The sequence below is a fragment of the Hipposideros armiger genome, unplaced genomic scaffold (genome assembly GCF_001890085.2).
Source record: "Hipposideros armiger isolate ML-2016 unplaced genomic scaffold, ASM189008v1 scaffold_405, whole genome shotgun sequence".
NCBI classification, from domain to species: Eukaryota; Metazoa; Chordata; class Mammalia; order Chiroptera; family Hipposideridae; genus Hipposideros; species Hipposideros armiger.
This window is the reverse complement of record NW_017731755.1, coordinates 1,739,356-1,754,776: the sequence shown is the minus strand read 5'-3', so window position 1 is coordinate 1,754,776 and position 15,421 is coordinate 1,739,356. Positions and strand designations below refer to the sequence as shown.

The window sequence follows — 15,421 nt, the reverse complement described above, 5'->3', positions numbered from 1 at the left end:
CGGAGGGGAACAGCGTTGGGGAATCGGGGAAGGGAAACAGACAAGTTGCTGTCCTTTTGTTCTTCAGTCTAGTTATGGAGGACTTTGCTTCACTTGCCCATGTTAATATTATTATTGTGCTCTTCCAGCTGAGGTAGATCGGTCGCCGGACACTGGACAGCTGCTCACGAAGGCCCTTGGCATCTCACACCGGCTGCCAGCAACTGACAGTAGCTTATGGGAATCCACTGCAGCTCCACTGCAGCCTACTCTGTCGCCAGCGACTCATGGCAGCCCAGCTCCAGGTCGAGCTGTTGTTCACTATCCTAGCTGTAGAGGGTGCAGCATCACTGGCCCTGATTTGGGATCCGAACCAGAGCTCTGCTGCTCAGAGCTGGCGTCCCAAGCCAACTCTTAATCAATGCACCACTCGGCTGGCCCAATACCATGCTGTTTTAATTATTATAGCTTTATAAGTTTTGGTATTTAGTAGAACATATCCTCTTGTCTTGTTCTTCTTCAAGACTGTTTTGACCATTTTTATCACCACACAAATTTTATAATCAGCTTGCTCACTTTCACACACACACACACACATACACACACACCCACACACACACACACACACACACACACACACCTTTCCTTTGGAATATTTATTGAGATTGGGATTGATAAAAATCAGTATTGAGATTGGGATTGATAAAAATCAGTTAGAGAAAATCTTCCAGTCAAGATGTTAGAATAGATAAACACTATGCTCACTGCCTCCCACAACCACATCAAAATTACAACTAAATTATAGAACAATCATCATTGAGAACTTCCTGAAGATTAGATGAACAGAACCTCTATAATTAAGAATAAAAAGAAGCCATATTGAGATTGGTAGGAGGGGCAGAGACTTGCAATGGGCAGGCTTTACAACCATGGTGCTGCAGTTAAGAAACAAGAGGAATATCTCAGCTGTAGAGTACCCTCCTGAGGAGTGAGGGGTCCCAGCCCCATGCTGGGCTCCCCTTCCCAAGGCTCCATTACTGGAAACAGAAGTCTCCATAACTTCTGGCTGTGAAAACCAGCAGGGATTGTGGCTGAGTGAGAGGGAGGGCTGCTGGAGTTTAAGGAGTTTCTCTTAAAGAGCCTAGGAATGAACTTACTTACTCATGGACTTACTCATTCTGAGTTCCAGCACTGAGACAAAGCTCAAAAAGCACTAGGGACATATGGGGTGAGGTGGGGTAGGGGAGCTGAATTGACTAGCTCTGGGATAAGACCAGAGGGAAGGGGTCAGGGCAGCTGATTCTGGGGACAGAAGTGCTGGCAGACACCATTGTTCCTTTGTTGATCCCTTCCATCATCCAGCTGGTATGTGTAGGTGGGCCCCAAACCTGAGCTCTTCATTAACTTGGCTAACACCATTCCCCCTGCCCTGGTAATTCCCTGAGACCCTGCCCCACTCAGTTCATGTGCCCTGCCCTGACCTCATCTAGCAGCTTTTCTGCACATATGGTTCATGTCTTGGTTCATGCTGTGGACTTTCCGAAAATCTCTCAAAGGTTCACAAACCCCAAACAAGTAGCATCTGTCCTTGACAGGCCCTATACCTCTTGATAAGCAGCCCCAAGCCCAGCACTAGTGGCAGCCAGGCTTGTTTCCTAGCTTAGCCTCTCTCCCAGTCACCTCCATGGCCAGCACAAGTGGCAACCATCTGCAGATCACTTTCTAGCTCCTACCAGGTGGCTCCAGGCAAGGCACAGACAGCAGCTGACCTTGACCTGCACCAGACCCCCTCCCAAGAGGTGCCAGAACCAACATATATGGTAGCCAGCTTCAGACTGCACCAGAGCACCGCCCAACCAGCTCCACAAACAACACACCCAAATGGCAGACTGGGCAGGCATGAGAGCTTCAATAAAATGCATCCATCTCCACAGGGCCAGCCCCCACAAAACAGCTTATCCACTGTAGTCATGAACTTTTCTCACAGCTAATGAGTCTGAGGGTCAATCCCTCCCACTGACAAGCCAAGGGCAATGAAGGCTCAACTACAACATAACGGCACACACAACCTGCACAAGGTACACACCTGAAGCACCTGGCTCAAGTGACCCGGGAGACTGCACCACAGGAGATCTACTACATCGCCACTCTGACAAGACCAGGAGGCACAACAGATCTACCTAATATATAGAAACCAACACAGGGATTAAGTCAAAATGAGGAGACAAAGAAACACATCCCAAATGAAAGAACAGGACAAATTCCAGAAAACAACCCTAAACTAAATGGAAACAAACAATCTACCTGATGCAGAGTTCAAAACATGGGTTATATGGATGCTCAGTGAACTTAGAGAAGGAGCAGATGAATTTAATGAGAACTTTAACAAAGAGATTGGAAACATAAAGTGGAGATAAAAAAAATTAAAAAGGACTAGTCAGAAATGAAGAATACAACAACTGAAATGAAGAATACATTAAAAGTGATGTAGGATATTTCTTGTGCCGGGTCATGGTCTCATGAAGCCAGAGAATGGAGAAATGGACCAGAGAGGTAGAGTTTGTAGCAGAGGATAGTTTTATTAAAGCAAGAGAAAGGTTACAGCTCCCGAGCGCGAGGGGGTACCTGGAAAATGGGATGCCCACTAGCTAGGGTAAAAGGCTTGAGTTTTATAGTTTTTTTTCTACCTGGAAGGGGGAATGCTGAAATACTGGTGGTGCATGTTATTAAGGGGTCTATCAGATTTGTTCTGTTGCTCAGCCTTGGGAAGGCCTTTTGTAATGTCTTTCAAAATGGGCATGATTGATGTCTTTGTTCCAGTATGAGGGAGTTACCCTATAATTTTGAAGGAATGGCTAGTTTAAGAAATGGTCAGGTTTTTTTTTTATCTTTGCTCAGTTTACCAGGGAATTCCTGACTGTCTTAAAGGGAATCAACAAATAGATTAGATGAGGCAGAGGATCAAATCAGAGATTTGGAAGACAAAATAGCAGAAAACAACCAATCAAAACAGCAAAAAGAAAAAACAATTTTAAAAAACGAGAAGAGTTTAAGGCACCTCTGGGAACAACATCAATTGTACTAACATTCTCAATATGGGGTACCAGAAGGGGAAGAAAGTAAGGGATTGAAAACCTATTTAAAGAAGTAATAACTTTTTTTTTTTTTTTTAGCTGAGCCATCCTGCTACCTGTTGGCAGCTCAGCGGCTGCTCAGCTCGGGCTGGACTCGAACCGCTGTTGCTCAGAGCTCAAACTCTTTCGCGAGCTCTTAACCAACTGAGCCACTCGGCCGGCCCCCAAAAATAAACATATGAGACTATATCACACCAGAGTTTTTGCACAGCAAAGGAAACGATCAACAAAATGAAAAGACAACCTACAGAATAGGGGAAGATAGTTACCAAGGATATATCCAATAAGGGGTTAATATCCAAAATATATAAGGAACTCCTACAATATAAGAACAAAAAATCCCCCAAACAATGCAATTTAAAAATGGGCAGAGGACCTGAATAGACATTTCTGCAAAGAGGACATACGGATGGCCAATAGATATATGAAAAGATGCTCCACTATTGATGATCACTAATCATCATGGAAATGCTAATTAAAACCACAATACCACAATAACATATCGCCTCATACCTGTCAGAATGGCTATCATCAATAAATCAACAAACAACATGTGTTGGTTAGGATGTGGAGAAAAGGGAGCCTCCACGCACTGTTGATAGGATTGCAAATTGGTGCAGCCACTATGGGAAACAGGTTACTGAAAATAGTAAAAATAGAACTACCACATGATCCAGAAATTCCACTTCTAGGCATTTATTTGAAGTAACCCAAAACACTAATTTGAAAAGACATATGAACTCCGATATTCATTGCAGTATTATTTACAATAGCCAAGACATAGAAGCAATAGACGTGTCAATGGATACATGAATGGATGAAGAAGAGGTGATACATATATACAATGGAATATTACTCTTCCATAAAAATGAATGAAATCTTTCCATTTGTAACAACATAGCGGAGTCAGGGGAGTCATTCATTATCTCTAGGAATTAGCTAATCCTGATAGAGGTAGTCTCTCCAGAATCAAGGCCTCAAATGCCAGAGCATCAAAAATACAGAAAATAAGAAAATATAGTCAATACAATCCCCCTTACTCTTCAAAGACAACCACTCTCCTGAATTCAAACACCATGGATTAGTTCTGCCTGTTTTTGAACTTTCTATAACCAGAGCCATACAGTTCTTTTGTGTCTGTGCTCTTTTGTTCAACAGTGTGTTTGTGAGATTCAGCTATGTTGATGTGTATTACTGTAGTGTGTCCATTTCCATTATATTATTGTATTGTATGTATTTATCCATTCTGTTGATGGGCATTTATGTGGTTTCCAGTATGGGTCTAATACAAACCATGTTGTTATGAACATTCTTGTAAATATCTCCAGGTGCACATGCTCATACACATTTTTGTTGGGAAAAGCCCCAGGGGTAAAATTGCTGGATGGGCGCTAAAGTAAGCACATGCTTGAGTTTAGTAGATAGGCCAAACTCTGTATCAAATCGGCTGTGCCATCATGAGTATATGAGTATCTCTGACCTTTGACAGTATCCATTTACATTTTAAAGCCACCAGTAGAATATTCCAATGTAATTTGACAGAATAGTTACTTTGTCTCAACCTTAGACAGTACATGTATTGATTGATGATTGATGAATACTTTTTTCTTTGGTTATGGGTCTCAGATTTTAATTTAGCTTCTCAGTGTCACCTCTCATTCTTGACTTTCTCATAATGAACTCATAGAAGCTACTGAGTGGTTCTCTAGTTCTGTGAGAAACAGTAGAGAGGTTACCAGGTGTGATCAAACCACTTCAATCTAGCTATGAGTAGCTTTTAATAAATGTTAGTTTCTTTATTTTAATAAACTGTAAGGCACTCTACAATTGTAGTTATTAAACTCTTGCTGCTTTCTTTTTAAACTATGGATAGTATTTTCATCACTCATTACTGGATCTTCTTTGCTCCTTTTCATTATAAACAAGTTCTCAGAATTAAAAAAAAAATCTACAAACCCATTCACACTATATTATCCATACTCATAAAACAATAAGATTTTCCCTTTATGCCCATTTAATGTTGAGATTTGAAAAAAACAAAACAAAACAAAACAAAACAAAACAAAACAAAAAACCATGGGAGAAGTTCCATGAATGCAGAATTATCTGAACTCATTTTGGTATCTAAAGACAGTGACATCAAGGATGTTGTTTGGAATTGTGGACTCTGAGAAAAAAGATATCTATCAAGGACTGGTGGCTATCTGGGCTCAAAATGTAAAAACAGAGCTTAGCAGCCATTTCTACACAGGGGCCTCTCACACAAACTGCACTTCAGGGACAAGCCTGCACTTAACCACCTGCCTGCACTGTGTTCCTGCCATCTGAGCCAGCCCTTACAAAGGAATTCCTGGAGTGGTATTTTAACCAGTAGGACTGAAGCTGCCCCATCCAATGGAAGCTGCACAGCTAAATCTCCATTAGCATCTTACCAACCAATCAGAGCAGCTCCATTCTTACCAGTCAAGATAGTGCCTTTTGGACCAATCAAACTGAGGATTTAGAGTCATTTGCATGAGGACAGACCAATTAGGGATCAAAGCTGGGACTTCTCTCTAAGTCAGCTCCCAGCTCACTTTCCCTTTCTACTGAAAATTGAAGACTTTCTTTGGCTCAGAGAAGGTGCAAAACGGGCAGCCATCTCGCCAGAGCAGACCGGAACAGAGCTGTCTAGCCAGAGGGCAGCCTTGCAGCCATGCTGCTTCATAATTGAGCTGCAACGCTATTGAGCTGCAGCTGTGCTTTATCACAGTTGAGCTGTTTGCACTGAATAAAGTTTCCTGCTTCACTGCCCCCTAAATTGAGGATTTCTACTGGTGTTGAGTTGACACCAATGACCATCAGTTGACAGACCTGATTCTCTTTTATCTCATCCTAGAGGCCCCTCCCTCCTCCTGCCCCGCCCCCTCCTACAGAATTTGGAGTATATTGATGAGATTCTGAAGGTGCTAGTTTGCCCTCTAAGAGGTGACACGTTATGTCCTCTCAGTCACTCACACCATAGGCCACCAGGTCCTTGCCAGAGAGAGATCTGAGTTTGCTTAGACTCAGACAGGTGCTGATTCCTTGAGTAGGGCATTGTGCAGAGTCCATGCTCACCACACCTGGGCTTATAAAGACCAAGCCCAGACTCCTAGTTAGTCATCTGGGGGAAGGGCCAACGCCCAGTCGGTCCCAGCCCCCTTCCCGGGAAGCACTCCACTTCCGCAGCTATATAAGGGTGGTGTGCAAGCTCCGCGCAGCTTTCCAGTTCCCGCGCCCCGCCTAGGCTGCAGATCAGAGGGTAAGCGCCACTCCCTTCCCCGCCCCCTCTCCCAAGCCCGTTACCCTGTTGGGGAGGATCGGCCAGCCCCGGCAGTTCGGCGCACCATGCAGGAGTCAACGCCCCCTACCACCGCCCGGACCCTGCTTGGCCTGGGGTCACTACAGCTCCCTCCTGTTCGCCAGGACTGCTCGCTGCACCGCCTACCTGCGCCTGGGATGCCACCTCCCCCCGCTGTGCGCCCCGCCCCCGGGGAGACCCCGGATTGCCCACACTGTGTCGGGGACTCGAGGCCAGGCAGCCCTGCCAGGGGCGGAGGTCGGGGCATGGCGCAGACCTGGAGCCTGAGATCGGAATGTTTTTCTTCCTGAGCTCCCTTCCTGAGCTGTTTGTGACAGTTAACAGGCAACCCCGAGGCAGAATCTGCTTCTCCTTTCTGTGGGTGGAGGGAGGGAGACGAGGCCCATGCAATCCTACAGGTTACTTTTATTTATTTATTATTTTTTTAAATCATTTTTATTTTATTTTTTAAATTTATTATTATTATTATTATTTATTGGGGAATTGGGGGAAGGGGAACAGACAAGTTGCTGTCGTTTTGTTCCTCAGTCTAGTTGTGGAGGACGCTGCCTCACTGGCCCAAGTTGGCACCATTATTGTGCTCTTCCCCGGGTGAGGCAGATCGGTCGCCGGCTTCTGGACGGCCGCTCACAGCGGCTNGCCCAAGTTGGCACCATTATTGTGCTCTTCCCGGGTGAGGCAGATCGGTCGCCGGCTTCTGGACGGCTGCTCACAACGGCTGCTGGCTGCTCCCGCTGGCTACTGGCTACACACGGTAGCCCATGGCAACCCACCTGCCTTCTCATGCGACTCATGGCAGTCCAGCTCCAGGTTGAGCTGTTGTTCAGCATCTCAGCTGTAGAGGGCAGCGTCACTGGCCCTCATATGTGGGATCCGAACCGGGGCCCTCTGGCGTCCCGTCCCAAGCCAGCTCTTAACCAACGCGCCACTCGGCCGGCCCTAGAGGTTACTTTTAAACAACAATAATAATAATGTATTATGCCCGAAGCAGCCAGCACAGCTATTATTCTTCCTTGACTATATGTGGGGGAAACTAAGGCGCTGAGAGAAGTAGCCACGGTAAGTGGGCGGCTGAGCTGGGGTGGAATGCCCAGAGCTTAATCTGGGACACTGCGAGAGAGTGTCAGAGAGGAGACTTGTCATCTTCTCCCTGTCTGGACGGCCCCGCCTGATCCTGGGACCTGTGCTGGGTTTTCAAACTCTCATATCCTACACAGATATATGATACTTGCGACACTTTACCTCTCTCAACATTAGTAACTGAATCTCAAAAATAAGGAATATTATATCTACTGGAATTTGCTTTAATGCGTAATAGGTAGGTATGATTTTGTAATAGGAGCATTCTTATTTCAGGTAAATGTGGACAATGGCTTTATTGCCCAAAAGAATCAGAGGCAATCCAAAGGGTGGGAAATGTATGTGCTCATAAACTTATCAGGAAAGGCCCAGCCTTAGCTGCTGTGTGTAAGGTCAGAGCCCTTTAGGGTACCCTGGGTCCTGATCCTGGGTCACTGATGGATTCTTGGCCAGTTATGTCTAGTTTCCACATTTGTGCACATGAGAAAATGTTTTTGTAAGAAAATACAAGTTCTAGGCTGTTCAGGGCAGTTGGCACAAGTTGAGGAAGACATGGAGAAATGCCACTGCGTGATTTGTTGGTGTGGGCAGTGGGCAGCTCGGGTCTCTGTTCTTTGTTGCAGCCTTCGCCATGGAGCAGCTGAGCACAGCAAACACCAGGTTCGCTTTGGATCTCTTCCACACCTTGAATGAGAAGAATCCTACTGGAAACATCTTCATTTCTCCCATAAGCATTTCATCAGCGCTGGCCATGGTCTTTCTGGGGACCAGAGGCACTACTGCAGCACAGGTGTCGAAGGTCAGCAGAAACAAACAAAAATAGTCTGAATTCCTTGCAAGTCTGTACTGAAAATGTGTGCCTTTGAGCTCTTACAGTGTATTTTAAAACCTGAATTTCTGTTTCAGCAACTATGTATTATGAAGCCAGACTTTCAGAAAAGCCCCAAGAACGATCCATTTTTATGCAGGCTTTCATTCACGATCGAGTTTTCACTGAGCACATACTGTGTGCCAGGTGCTGATTTTGTTTGGCTGAGGATATAGCAGTGAAGAAAGCTACAAAACCCTTGCAGTGGGCCACTTCTTTTCTATTCCAGTGGGCAAAGCTTTGACAGCATCTCATCCTGGACTAGGGTTTTCCAGTTTCTGCGCTACCTGTGGCCTGCTACTCATAATGCCTGTTATGTAATGTTACTTTTGAGCATAATGACACATAGGAAAAGCACCGCGGTGCAGAAGTTGGCAGTGTCACTTTTTTGAGGGAACAGGTGACCATGTAGTTCTGTATTCTCCAGGCCTAGCTCTGTGCCTGGCACCAAGTGCCTGTGTGAGCAGGAGGACCTGGCAGGGAGAGGAGAGTGATGGAGTGTGGCAGCTACAGACAGGACCAAGCCCTGGGTGATATGGCAGGTCACTCTTACAGCAGGAGAAGAAGCAGGAATGCCTGGCCTTCCTACTGGGTGTGCAGGGCACTTCTGTGCTACGGGTTCTTTAATTCTGAGAGGGGAACTCTGGCTTCCCTTGAAACCTAGGGGAATGGAGTGCCAAAAGTGAAGGTCTTTCTAACTTACTGCTCACAAATTACATGGTGCCTATAACTAGGAAAGGCCAACCCTGGATTCAAGTTTATGGGCCTGTTCAGCTGTAGAGCTTCTATTACTGTATTTTATGGAAGACCAACCATCTTTATCACAGCAGATAGGAAAGCATTTTAAAGTTTTCAAAAATCCACTTAAAAAACAACAACCCTGGTATTAATTGTTAGTTGCTTCTTGCAGTTGCTTCTATTTTGAGGTTTTCCAAGGACTTTATTACCTCAGCAAAGACTAGTTTTAAGGATCCCCTCCCCCCCCCGCTATTTACATTAAAGCAGATCGATCATAGGAACTACACAAACATTCCATATCTTGGTGACTAACTGGACTTTGTACACTGTGAAGGTTTGTTCTTCCTGTTTTAAAACAAGGAACCAACCCAGGCCTCATAAAACCATAAAGGGATTCTTGGTTTGTAACATGGAAATTAAACTTTTGCCAAATGTTGTTTATATTTGTAGGTGTTATTTTTAAATACGTGAGTTACTGGTGCTAATAGTGTAATTTTAAAAACCCTCAATCTGTAATATCTTTGTGTTTCTGCATAGGTGATGATTCTTATTTTTACTGTTTATTTCTGAGCACTTTAGTAAAATTATATTTAATACAGAATATACATATGAACATACATTTATGATTTTCTTTGGAGAAAAAACAGAGGTGTATAAATATTTAGTTTATTAACCACTCCTATTTGTGGAACTATAGTTACAATAAAAAAGTGATATAAAAACAGTTTCTAATGTAATTATTATGTCTCACAAAGCTATAAATTTTTGATTCTATTATTTGTTCTCCATTGAAAAATGAATAAAGTATTGGGCTGGGACTTATCAGCCCAATAATTAGTAATAAAAACAATTTAATTTGATGGAAGCAAATACCAAGGAATCCGTTTATAATTTCAAAAAATCAATGGTTATAAAAATAATGTTTTCTTTATTTTAGGCTTTTTATTTCAATACAGTTGAGGAGATTCATTCAAGATTTCAGAGTCTGAATGCTGATATCAACAAGCGTGGAGCTCCCTATATTCTGAAACTTGCTAATAGGTTATATGGAGAGAAAACCTATAATTTCCTCCCTGTGAGTATTTTGCACTCATGTTCTAAAACTCACTAGACAATGCAGACTTTTTTTCAGCACAATCAAGTCACAGAAGTTAGTTTCAATTTTCTGAATTTAACATTCAGAAAAATGATACAGAATGAAAACATGACAGACAGTATTCCCATTAATTGATGTGATTTCATTTTATGGTCTTCAGAGTGAAAAGATTGATCCTGGCTATTTTACTAAAGCAAGAGTGAATTCCATAATTCACTTTCAAGAACAATCAGTATTTGCTTATTTATGAAAATATTAGCCAAAGTTTAGAAGAGAATAGGTAAATTTTATACAACACCAAAACCACTGAATTATACACATAAAAATGGTTAAGATGGTAAAGTATGTTTTACCATAATGCAAAAAGTATAAGGGTTAAAATTATTGTTACAATGAAATTTATGCCTCTTAGGACAATTTCTATTGCTTTTAAGGATTTTAGAAAACCATTTCTGTATCTAGTAGGTGTTATTCATGACATTTTCCCTCCCTCCCTTTCATAGGAGTTCTTAGCTTCAACTCAAAAAATGTATGGTGCTGAATTAACCAGTGTAGATTTTCAACATGCTTCTGAAGATGCAAGGAAGGTGATAAATGAGTGGGTCAAAGGGCAGACAGAAGGTAAGAGAGTGGGCAGAATGTAGTATTTACACACTGGTTGTTTTTTCCTCCTGCCATCTTCTCAACCTGCAAATGATTCCCTCACCCTTTTCCTTTGACCCTGGGGGTAAACTGTGGCACTGCAGAGTGCCAGACAGCTTTCGAATGTAGAAATTCCTCAAAGTGGAAATGTAAACATAATTTAACTGAAGCAGCTAAATATTTTTTCCCAAAAAATTCCCAAAACTACATTTTAAAATTAAAACTAACATTGAATGTAGAATAAAAGGAATAAAGTTTTGAGGAAAATCCAGCCTGGCCCAAATTTCTTAATACACATATGGAAAGACATTTCCTGATACTTGTGACTCAATAGTCACAAAGTGATGTGGTCATAAAATTTTTGCCAACATCTTGTCTAAGCAATCAGGGATGTTAGGTGGGGCAGACTCTTCCCTCGGCTGTTTCTCCACTACATCTCTCTCTAACCTACTCATGGAATTCATCAAGGTACCTGCTGAACACCTGTCTTCCATATAAGGATTCGTGGCCATGCTGTGGTCATGGGGACCTTGTGTTTCAGTGGAGTAATTGTCGTTACCTTTTGGATATTGGTTAAAATCGTTTTTGTGAGAGTAGCTTCCACTTGGAGGATTTGAAGAAGTGATTTATTTACTAGGACTAAAAAACATTTTTGTTAAGGAATATTTTTTATTCCTGAAAAAGAATGGCCATTCACAAAATAAGGCTCATTGTTGATCACACACTCCAGAAAAGGAGGTTTCCTGTTTTTATCCCTTAAACCCTTTAGTTGGTTTATTTAAAGTAGAAACATGCTGTAGGACTTTCCTAAACTAATATGTTAAAGGAAATTAAATAGAAAGTATGCATTTGAATTGCATTTCAGTGCATTTCAGTGATCAAATGTCAATTCAAATTTGGAATTCCCATATATGAATTTTTAAGAAAAACTTACTTTATCTTTTTAGGGAAAATTCCAGAACTGTTGGTCACAGGTGTGGTTGATAACATGACTAAACTTGTGCTAGTGAATGCCATCTATTTCAAAGGAAATTGGCAGGAGAAATTCATGAAAGAGGCCACGGCCGATGCATCATTCAGACTGAATAAGGTAAGGCGAGGTAACTGTATAAAATTACTCGTTGCTCTAAAAGAATGCAGATAATAATATGAGTGACTTGTTTTTTTCAACTGTTCAGAAAGACACAAAAACAGTGAAAATGATGTATCAGAAGAAGAAATTTCCATATGGCTACATCCAGGACCTTAAGTGCCGTGTGCTGGAACTGCCTTACCAAGGTGAGGAGCTCAGCATGGTTATCCTGCTGCCGGATGACATTGAGGACGAGTCGACAGGTCTGAAGAAGGTAAAGGCTCCCACACTCAGTGCTCATGTTTCCATTGACTTACCGATTCTGCCTTGTGTGTATGTCGTGTGGTCGGTACTTGTTGTGTGTTTACTGGTGTTACTTAACTTCCCTTTCTGATTCTTTATCATTCCTTTGTAAATTAGCCCATGAACATTTACTACTCTTAAGCCCTAAATTTAAATTTCTATCTGCTGTTAAGGAACAGTTGTGGTGGGGAACATCTAAAGATCTATACTAAATGTAACATTGGTAGGTGGCAGCTCACGGAAGCTCTCTTAAATGAACTTTAGAGGAAAGTGCAGTAAAATGAGGCTTGTTTTATTGAAACAAATATTTTAAAATTAAAAACCCCAGAACATTAGTACGGTATATAGTTTTATTATGAAAGCCTATTATTACACTGCTCACTCTCACCACAATTCATATTGATTGTGATTTAAATTTCTAGCAGCTACATGATAGAAAAGACTCATGTGACACGTTTGCTGAGAGCTAGGCCTATTTTCTAATATGAACTTCGTATGAGGTTTCTATTACATATAGTTTAAAGGCTATGGCGTCTCTTGCCAGGCTAGAACTAGGCAAAACTGTGAAGTTTATGTTTTTGGGTTTTTTTTAGTGTCTCTAGCCTGCTGTGTGGTTTTCCCACTCAACCAAACTTTCTCTCAGGAAGAAATCTAATATTAGCCATTTGCATGTATAAAGTATATGTTAAAATCAATGAGTTCTTTATTTCAATTGTATTTCCATATTCATCTCTTCTCTGATTATAGAAAGAAATTCTCTAACCTCATGAAAGGACTAATCAGCATCAATAGAACAAGTAGAATGATGGTTCTGTTCAAGTCCAATGGTAGTAATAACATTAGTGATAATAGCTGACATTTATGTAGCACTTGCTATGTGCCAAGTGCTTTATATACATTAACTCATTTAATGTGCACAACAATGATGTCAGGTAGATTCTATTATTACCCACATTTTAGATGAGGAATTAGGCCCTTTTCTATTTTTACCTAGGAGCTAAACCTATTAGAGATTACTTCAGCTGTGTGAGGTTCACAGATAGCCACAGTGATCAGTGGGGTTCAGAATAAATAGAAGAAACCTTTAAAATTTTCCCTGGCTCCACTCAACCAGTTCGAGTAATAATAGCTGTCATGGCTCATCACAGTAACCCAATGTGGTAGGGGCTTAGTAAGTCCTGGATAGACAGATAGATGGGTGGGTGGATGATGCATGATGGTTGAGGTACTGGATGTCCAATGTTCCTGTTACTTTGAGCCCTTGATGGCTTGGAACACAGCTCCATCTGTTATCACCAATTTTTGGAAAGAAATGAAATCCTCCATGTGGAATCTGTTTTGGCACAACACATGAAGGAAACTAAGTAGCAACTGATATTGTGAGTCCGTTCATTTAAATAATGCTTTATTACCTTGTTTATATGAAATTGTTCTCACCTCTTCTTTTCGCCCATTATCATTCCAGATGGAGGAACAATTGACTTTGGAAAAACTGCATGAGTGGACCAAACGTGAGAATCTGGCTCTCATAGAAGTCAATGTCCACTTGCCCAGGTTCAAGCTGGAAGAGAGCTACAACCTCAACTCTCACCTGGCCCACCTGGGTGTAGAGGATCTCTTTAATAGCAAGGCTGATCTGTCTGGCATGTCCGGAGCCAGAGATCTCTTCATATCAAAAATTGTCCACAAGTCTTTTGTGGAAGTAAATGAGGAGGGCACAGAGGCCGCGGCCGCCACAGCAGGCATCGCCACCTTCTGCATGCTGATGCCAGAGGAAAATTTCCGTGCCGACCATCCATTCATTTTCTTCATTCGACACAATCCCTCAACTAACATCCTGTTCTTAGGCAGACTTTCTTCCCCTTAGGTACTGGAAATACAAGGCCAGCCTCAGAGCTTTATTACCGGCACTTTCAGTGGTGACAATTTTCGTATATCTTTACCAATAAAACTACCTTCCAAAACAAGATCTTTAATTTCCTTTATAATACCACCTCTGTTGGCTGTTTACACCCATTAACTTTGGTATGGGCATCTATTCTCTTTTTTTTAATTGAGGTATTGGGGAGATGGGAACAGTGCTGTGGAATTGGGGGAAGGAGAACAGACAAGTTGCTGTTGTTTTGTTCTTCAGTCTAGTTGTGGAGGACGTTGCTTCACTGGCCCAAGTTGGCACCATCATTGCACTCTTCCCGGGCGAGGCAGATCAGTCGCCAGCTTCTGGATGGCCGTTCACTGCGGCTGCTAGCCGCTCACGCTGGCTGCTGGCTACACATGGTAGACCATGGCAACCCACTGCCACAGGGGCTGCAGCCTACGCCTTTGCCAGCAACTCACAGCAGCCCAGCTCCAGGTTGAGCTGTTATTCAGCATCTTAGCTGTGGCGGGCAGTGTCACTGGCCCTCATATGTGGGATCTGAACCAGGGCCCTCTGGCGTCCCAAGCCAGTTCTTAACCATCGCGCCACTCAGCTGGCCCATGGGCATCTATTCTCTTATTTTTATATTGAAATTTTTCAGTGATTGCTTCTGAATGCATCAATTACATGTGTAGATTCTTGATAAGGTAATAATCTATGGAATTGCTATACTCTTCTGATAGCCTTGGGAAACATAATAATGTAATTTATTTCACAGATAGACTTTTGGAAACTATAATAGGGAGACACTCTGATTGTTGAAGGGAGGCTTAAAAATAGATATTCAATTGAAATATAGGGTAGCACCCCAATTAAGGGCCCCAGTTATAAAGACAAATTTGCCTTGGCCAATGTTTCTGACCCTTTGTCTATAGGATTAGTATTCTATTACAGCCTTTCAGTTTTCAAACTATTAAAGAGTCACCTGGTGATAACCTGCCTTCCCTTTTTTGTTGTCCTTTATCCTACCTGATAACGTAGTTTGTGTGGGGTCACAAGGAGTTAAGAAGTGGGTATCTTATCATAAAAGATGCCAAGAAACTGCAAAAAGAAAAATGTGGTAGGAGAAACTGTTAAGCAAAGAGGGGGTGTAAAGATCTCACCATTAACCAGCTTATTATGTATTTTCTGATAAAGGCTCTTGACTTCCATCATCTGATACAGGTTGTTATGGCAATGGGACAGCTTTATGGAATGCTGTCCCACTTAAACAAGCATCAGTGGAGGAAGATAGGTGGGGCTCTGATT

General features: G+C 42.3%; 1 protein-coding gene across 2 annotated transcripts; it reads left to right on the top strand.

The window, feature by feature from the left end:
- The first annotated feature begins 6,301 nt into the window (after positions 1-6,301).
- On the top strand, positions 6,302-14,224 carry SERPINB1 (serpin family B member 1). 2 transcript variants are annotated; one of them, XM_019663796.1, is made up of 7 exons: positions 6,302-6,396; positions 8,160-8,335; positions 10,080-10,217; positions 10,742-10,859; positions 11,828-11,970; positions 12,059-12,226; positions 13,721-14,224. In XM_019663796.1, exons 2-7 carry the CDS (start codon positions 8,168-8,170, stop codon positions 14,120-14,122), a joined length of 1,137 nt encoding a protein of 378 aa, XP_019519341.1. In that variant the 5' UTR covers positions 6,302-6,396; positions 8,160-8,167; the 3' UTR covers positions 14,123-14,224. The 2 variants fall into 2 exon arrangements, with proteins under 2 accessions (XP_019519341.1, XP_019519340.1); XM_019663795.1 differs by lacking the exon at positions 6,302-6,396 and adding an exon at positions 6,477-6,854.
- The last annotated feature ends 1,197 nt before the right edge of the window (positions 14,225-15,421 follow it).